This window comes from Sycon ciliatum, chromosome 1 (genome assembly GCF_964019385.1).
Source record: "Sycon ciliatum chromosome 1, ocSycCili1.1, whole genome shotgun sequence".
Classification (NCBI taxonomy): Eukaryota; Metazoa; Porifera; class Calcarea; order Leucosolenida; family Sycettidae; genus Sycon; species Sycon ciliatum.
In genome coordinates this window covers 10,164,432-10,172,296 of record NC_088643.1, presented here as the reverse complement: position 1 = coordinate 10,172,296, position 7,865 = coordinate 10,164,432, and the positions used below count along the sequence as shown (strand labels likewise).

The following is a 7,865-nucleotide window of genomic DNA, read 5'->3' as shown; positions in this document are numbered from 1 at the left end:
ACAGCAAAGGCACTACCCCACGCAGGGGCGTCACAGGGTTGCTGGGAGTGGTACGACCGGGGGTCCGGGGGTGTCCCCCGGAGAAAAAATAAGGATTTTTCGGCTAACAGGCCACGTTTTAGCACTCTACAGCCGCAAAGGAGGGTTCCCCTAGCACTTATTAGACAACCCCACTCCAGCTCCAAAAACATACTTCTCATGGATTTTTGGTATTTTCTGTACATCGTAGGTAGCCAAGCAAGGCAAATGGAACCCATTCAATGATTCATGGCCATTGCCCTCGAAAAAATCGCAAAATCCGAAGTACAAGCGTGCTGCGCGTTCTAGCGCCAGCGGCTATGCAAAAACGTATGTCGTGTCCTGCAAAAGTCTGCCGCGTCGCGCACACTATGTACACGTCCGGCCTGGACAGTCGCGAAGTAATTATTTTAGTTGTTTTTAGAGAGAGAAGAAGGTCCTTTGTTTTTGTTCGGTGGGATTGAAAGATCTGCCAGTGGACCGGAGAGCTACAACAATGGAAGCAGAAGAAAGCGCTTGCGGAATCTTCTCTGTCTTCGTGGCAACAGGACTTTAGTTTGCGAGAGACTTTCGTCCTGTCGTCGCGGACGAAATTCTTGTTGCTGCTACCAGAAAACTCGGGGAACGAAACGATCGTAAATCGTTATAATATAGGTGAAGTGGGTCGTGTCGGTGAACAGCTGCAGAATATTCTGCCGCCGTGGAGCAGCAGTCCAAACACTTTTCAGCTTCGGAGAATGAAGCGCTTCCCTTTTCCGTTGACAAGCGCTGCGTTCGCGGGTGTAATGCATTTTCGAATCCGCTTGCAGTAGATCGTCAGGAGCCAGAGGTACTAGGTAGGTGTCGTTGTGGAAAGAATATAATTATTATGTTGTAGCTGACAAGTGACATACATGTAGTGTCTCTTGACGTACTGATCGCCATTGTAACATGGTAGATCTTGGAAAATTTTAGTTCTGGACCCAGTGATCGCCGCCAGCTCAGCTCTGTTTCCGTCAAGTTTGCAGTGAATGCGTCCGTGAGGAATCCATCGTCTGGTTGTCTCTAACCGTGACTCCAACCGCCTATCGTAATGGATAGCCGCCTGGAGTCTTGGGCAATAGCTAGCTGCTAGTGCTAGGCATCAAGTCTGTATGCTCCTTGCAATGAAAGTAACACTACTAACAGTTGCGATGTTTTGTACAAGTCCGAAGATCCTTGAATTTGTTTATTGCTTTTTCGGATGAATTGGGTGGACCATCCTGGACGAAAAGTGGTACGACCATGGTCGTAGTGGTCGTACCGTGTGTGACGCCCCTGCCACGCAAGAGTGCTCAACTGCTACAAGAGCAGGAGCGAAATACTCAATCTGCGGACAGCATGCTGTTTCGTTCTTTTTGAACTCATCAGCGCAGCACAGAGGAAATGAGGCCGAACCTGATAGCAATGGAAATAAAAATTTCCAATCAGGTTCGAACGTACCTTGCCAGAGTGCTCAAACTCACAAGTCAGTGAGCTCTGCATAACGCAAACAGCAAAGGCACTACCCCACGCAAGAGTGCTCAACTGCTACAAGAGCAGGAGCGAAATACTCAATCTGCGGACAGCATGCTGTTTCGTTCTTTTTGAACTCATCAGCGCAGCACAGAGGAAATGAGGCCGAACCTGATAGCAATGGAAATAAAAATTTCCAATCAGGTTCGAACGTACCTTGCCAGAGTGCTCAAACTGACAAGTCAGTGAGCTCTGCATAACGCAAACAGCAAAGGCACTACCCCACGCAAGAGTGCTCAACTGCTACAAGAGCAGGAGCGAAATACTCAATCTGCGGACAGCATGCTGTTTCGTTCTTTTTTTATAATAATAATAATAATTAACTGGTTTGAGGGAAAGAGACAAACGGGAAAAGTCTGAAGAAAAAATTGACTGTAACCACCAGGACTCGAACCAGGGACCCTCGCAATAATAATGACTTTATTAGGATGACCCAAAGGCTGACCGCCGTACATGTAATAGGAGAAATCCCCAGTGACAATTAGACTAGCGGACAGCCCATCCAGATCTTTAAAAACACTTAAAGTAATAAGTACCGGCAGTGTCAATATCATGTGCACGCATGTCAGAAGTCCCACTGCTCTCGTGGCCGAGTGTTTTTGCGCTTGTGTACGCGAACAGGGCGCCGTGAACGCCAATGTGCATGCTTGGATGAGCCGAGTCGGCGGCGCCGTGAACGCCGATGTGCATGCTTGGATGAGCTGAGTCGTCAGCGAGGCGTCAGAGGGCACGCAGCAGTGGGAAAGTGAACGAACGCGTACGACATGGGCTGCAAGTCTACGGTGATCTTGCTCGCCGACTTGCTCATGGTGACACCGGGATACTCTCCCGGCGTACCATCGGAGTCCACGGCTAGCTTCGCCCAGTCGCCCGACGACTGAAGCATCTCCACGTACCAGCTGAACTGAGAGGATCCAGATGTGCGCACATGCGTTTCGACGCTGCTCACAGCGGCCCCCGAGCCGTCGAACTTCAGTCCGCTCAGCGTCACGGTTTCCGTTGTCATGTTGCCGCTATTGTACAGAGCTACTGTGATACCTGTGTCAGCATTGCTTGCAGCGCCGCCCAGCGCTCTGCAGCTGGCAAACCCTCGCACCGCGGTGCTCGCGTCGACGCTCGTCTTCAGGTGAACGCGTCCCATCAGGCGGCCCCAGAACAGCGCCAGGAAGTAGTCCGGGTTCGGCTCGAATGATGTCTTGTTGATCATCTCGTACCAGCCGCCGATCATCGTTGACCGCGCAAATGCCACCACACCGTTCTGTGCCAACGAGCCGAGCACCTCCAGGTACCAGAATGCGTTGGCAAACGTGTTTGTGCAGCCGTCCAGTCCACCGTGGCTGTGCGGACCGACCTCTCCCGCCATGACTGGCAGGCCCGGGTAGTTTGTGTTGACAATGCCTTTGAACGACAGCTCCGGCACGGTGCAGTTGTCCAGCTCGGGCTGCCTGACGCTACCGTGTTCGCAGAGATCACCCACGTATGTGTTGCAGTACGTGTGGACAGTGCTCCTGTTCAGATACGGACCGGCTATTTTGATGTACGAGGCCAGCCAGGTGTCTTCCGACGATTTCAGATGCTGGCCTACGTCCGGGCCGAATAGCAGTGGCCGGTTGCCGGCGTCCGGCCAAAACTCGTTGATGAAGTCGCGAATCGTGCCGAAGTCTTCCGCAAGCTTGTCCGGATCCGCCTGGCCGTGGTTGTCCTCGTTGGACAGCTCAAAGGCGTACACCGAGTAAGGGAAGTTCTGCGCCGTGTAGCGCAGGAACTCCCGTGCGTTCGTCGAGTTGAAGTGCTGATCGGCTTTATGTCGCTGGTACAGACCGTTCAGGCCGAACGCCAGCCTCAGACCGGTGTAGTTGACGAAATCCAGGATCTCGGCCCACCGCTCCATCGTCAGACAGATGGGCCCAGGGTAGTTGACGGATTTGTTGATGACTTCCGAGCTGTTGCACTCCGGTGGGTTCCCAACAACGTACACAACATCATCCTCTGGCGAGCCCCCAATGCGCCAAATAGCGGGCACCAGACCTTTGGCAAGGTTTCGCAGTGTCGTGTTCTTCACATCCAGTGTCATCATACCAGCCCATTGCCAGCGATCTCCATTACCTGGATCGTTGTGCCGCCACCAATCTGCAGTGAATGATCGAAATTCCAGCGCCACTTCCGCACTAGCTGTGCCGATCGCTAGCTCCACGCCCCTCGCTCCGTGCCCTGCCAGCAGTGCAACGAGTAGGGTGGTGATCGGCGCAACGAACAACCTCGGAGACGACATACGGAATGCTTTCTCAATCTACACTGAAGCTGTGAAAACCATTAGAGAGTTTTTCTGCTTCTTTCTCCCGAACTAATTACTTTGTCTACTCCTCTTTCCTTCTGCTGTCTCCGAAACTTCGAAAGCACAGAAAATCACAAGCGGTCGCTATGGATACAGCTAGAAGGGCTAGCTATCGGCAGCTAGCTAGCTCTAGCCTACGATCGATCGTCGAAATTTCGCTTTTTGTGTAGGAGTAAAATAGGGCTGGTTTCGTTGTTACTCAGAGTTTCATGGCAAAAACCAATCATCAGACTAGACATCAGATTCTCATGATCATGATTGTAGCCGATTGTTGCCAAAAACCTGGGATTTCCCGATATTATCCACTATGAAACTCGTTATGCCGCTCAAACCTCACATAATAATAATAATAATCTTTATTTCAGGATTACCCTATAATTACATATAATGCTCGTTTTGTTCCTTTCTAATGCTCCATAATGCTCTGATGCTCGGATAGTCGTATAATGCCGGCATTATCCGCTGGACCCTAGCTGCATGCTTGGCGCGGGTTCAGGGTTTTCGAATCATGGGCTGCCTGGAACAGGACCTGCAAGGATCATGATGATTCATAGGCCAACCAGGGGGTTGAAAATACCAGTACAGTCAGACCTCGCTTAAATATCCGGTCCTCTTATATCCGTATCCCTCGTCATCCCGAAGAAAATAGCTGGTTACAGATTTACAGCATACGCGGTGCGTCCAACAACATAACCGGTGTTCGGTTATCCGGTTCCCTCGCCTATACGGATATTTTTTGTGGAAAACGGATGTGTGCGGTTAAAAGCGAGGTCTGCCTGTATTATACTGCTCCCCGGTCCAAGCACTGTATCACACACACACACACACACACACACACACACACACACACACACACACACAGTTTGAAAACTGGACTCTCCGCCAGCCTAAATTGCCCATTCTGACTGTGTGTATGCATATCACTTCAACGGTACTCCTTTTAGTCCAAGCAAAGTACATGTACAAGACGTTAGTAGATGGAGGCCCTGCACAAAATTTATAATGATCTACAGTGCATGCTGGCAACTGAAATCCGACCCCCTGGCGATGCGTTCACATTCTAGCGGTCTCTATTCCGTAGTTTTACAATCCCGTGTTGGGTCTTTGCGACGCGAGCGCACCGCTCAGGGGTCGGATTTCAGTTGCCAGCACTGTACTTGTGAGCGGCGTCCACAGGTCTGGCGCAAAGATACAATAGGAGAAATCCCCAGTGACAATTAGACTAGCGGACAGCCCATCCAGGTCTGTAAAAACACTTAAAGTAATAAGTACCGGTCGTGTCAATATCATGTGCACGCATGTCAGAAGTCCCACTGCTCTCGTGGCCGAGTGTTTTTGCGCTTGTGTACGCGAACAGGGCGCCGTGAACGCCAATGTGCATGCTTGGATGAGCCGAGTCGGCGGTGCCGTGAACGCCGATGTGCATGCTTGGATGAGCCGAGTCGGCGGTGCCGTGAACGCCGATGTGCATGCTTGGATGAGCCGAGTCGGTGGTGAGGCGCCGGAGGGCACACAGCAGTGGGAAAGTGAACGAACGCGTACGACATGGGCTGCAGGTCCACGGTGATCTTGCTCGCCGACTTGCTCGTGGTGACACCGGGATACTCTCCCGGCGTACCATCGGAGCCCACGGCTAGCTTCGCCCAGTCGCCCGACGACTGAAGCATCTCCGCGTACCAGCTGAACTGAGAGGATCCAGATGTGCGCACATGCGTTTCGACGCTGCTCACAGCGGCCCCCGAGCCGTCGAACTTCAGTCCGCTCAGCGTCACGGTTTCCGTTGTCGTGTTGCCGCTGTTGTACAGAGCTACTGTGATACCTGCGCCTGCACCGGCATTGCTTGCAGCACCGCCCAGCGCTCTGCAGCTGGCAAACCCTCGCACCGTGGTGCTCGCGTCGACGCTCGTCTTCAGGTGAACACGTCCCATCAGGCGGCCCCAGAACAGCGCCAGAAAGTAGTCCGGATTTGGCTCGAACGACGTCTTGTTGATCATCTCGTACCAGCCGCCGATCATCGTCGACCGCGCAAACGTCACCACGCCGTTCTGCGCCAACGAGCCGAGCACCTCCAGGTACCAGAATGCGTTGGCAAACGTGTTTGTGCAGCCGTCCAGGCCTCCGTGACTGTGCGGACCGACCTCTCCCGCCATGACTGGCAGGCCCGGGTAGTTTGTGTTGACGATGCCTTTGAACGACAGCTCCGGCACGGTGCAGTTGTCCAGCTCGGGCTGCCTGACGCTACCGTGTTCGCAGAGATCACCAACGTATGTGTTGCAGTACGTATGGACAGTGCTCCTGTTCAGATACGAACCGGCTATTTTGATGTACGAGGCCAGCCAGGTGTCTTCCGACGATTTCAGATGCTGGCCTACGTCCGGACCGAATAGTAGCGGCCGGTTGCCGGCGTCCGGCCAAAACTCGTTGATGAAGCCGCGAACCGTGCCGAAGTCTTCCGCAAGCTTGTCCGGATCCGCCTGGCCGTGGTTGTCCTCGTTGGACAGCTCGAAGGCGTACACCGAGTTCGGGAAGTTCTGCGCCGTGTAGCGCAGGAACTCCCGTGCATTCGTCGAGTTAAAGTGCTGGTCGGCTTTATGTCGCTGGTACAGACCGTTCAGGCCGAACGCCAGCCTCAGACCGGTGTAGTTGACGAAATCCAGGATCTCGGCCCACCGCTCCATCGTCAGACAGATGGGCCCAGGGTAGTTGACGGATTTGTTGATGACTTCCGAGCTGTTGCACTCAGGCGGGTTCCCGACAACGTACACAACATCATCCTCTGGCGAGCCCCCAATACGCCAAATAGCGGGCACCAGACCTTTGGCAAGGTTTCGCAGTGTCGTGTTCTTCACATCCAGTGTCATCATACCAGCCCATTGCCAGCGATCTCCATTACGTGGATCGTTGTGCCGCCACCAATCTGCAGTGAATGATCGAAATTCCAGCGCCACTGCCGCACTAGCTGAGCCGATCGCTAGCTCCACGCCCCTCGCTCCGTGCCCTGCCAGCAGTGCAACGAGTAGGGTGGTGATCGGCGCAACGAACAACCTCGGAGACGACATACGGAATGCTTTCTCAAACTACACTGAAGCTGTGAAAACCAGGAGAGAGTATTCCTGCTTCTTTCTCCCAAAGCCGACAGTGGCAAAGCCTCTACTCCTCTTTCCTTCTGCTGTCTCCGAAAGCACAGAAAATCACAAGCGGTCGCTATGGATACAGCTAGCAGGGCGGCTTAGCTGTAGCCGGCCTACGATCGACCACTAATCGATGACGATTAGAACAGTATTACAGTCTACAGATCAGCAGAGTCAGTCATGCATACTTTTTTTTTATACAGCGGAGCATTTTCGTCGAAATGTCGAGTTTTGTAACTAGTAAGGGTGCGTTTGGTTGGTACGATCTAGAACAGGATCGAACAGCTGGTGCACATGGAGCAGCCTCATGCCAACCAAACGGTACTCCAGAAACAGAGCACATTTTTGTGGAAAAATGTGCCAAACTTGGTGCATTCTTCAAAATGTGTATGGATCACCATGGTCACTTTATACGGTACGACGAGTCCAACCCAAAATCGTATGCACGTGATCATTTGGGACCAAAATCGATGTTCCCGCCAGGTTTCACTGTGAAAAAGTGAAACTGCTCGGTCTGCTCCGGCCTGGAGGCCGGAGCAAGCAGAACATGTTCTGGCCGACCCAGAACAGGTGCAGTCCCAACCAAACGCGCTGTTCTGGTGAATCCTGTTCTAGTTCGTACCAACCAAACGCGCCCTAACACTTTAGTCTAGATAAGAAAGATGCACGGTATACCCTGGCCTGGTACAGTGGTGCCCGGGGGCCAGAGCTATACTGTACTGTAGATCTAGTGCCGGGCTAGCTGTACACCAAAGACGGGACTCAGTCTACCTGGTCTAACGTGCACGTCACGGTGGAGCTACACCCAGGCTACAGTGACTAAGACACGTCACGTCAGAGCCTGTCAT

At 52.8% G+C, this 7,865-nt stretch overlaps 2 protein-coding genes across 2 annotated transcripts; both read right to left on the bottom strand.

The window, feature by feature from the left end:
• Nucleotides 1-2,260: 2,260 nt before the first annotated feature.
• LOC135810292 (uncharacterized) lies at nucleotides 2,261-3,823 on the bottom strand. The gene has a single exon (XM_065323812.1). The coding sequence runs from the start codon at nucleotides 3,821-3,823 to the stop codon at nucleotides 2,261-2,263; it is 1,563 nt and encodes a 520-aa protein (XP_065179884.1).
• Nucleotides 3,824-5,187: 1,364 nt separating this feature from the next.
• On the bottom strand, nucleotides 5,188-6,945 carry LOC135810200 (uncharacterized). The gene has a single exon (XM_065323708.1). It carries the CDS (start codon nucleotides 6,943-6,945, stop codon nucleotides 5,188-5,190), a length of 1,758 nt encoding a protein of 585 aa, XP_065179780.1.
• Between the last annotated feature and the right edge of the window lie 920 nt (nucleotides 6,946-7,865).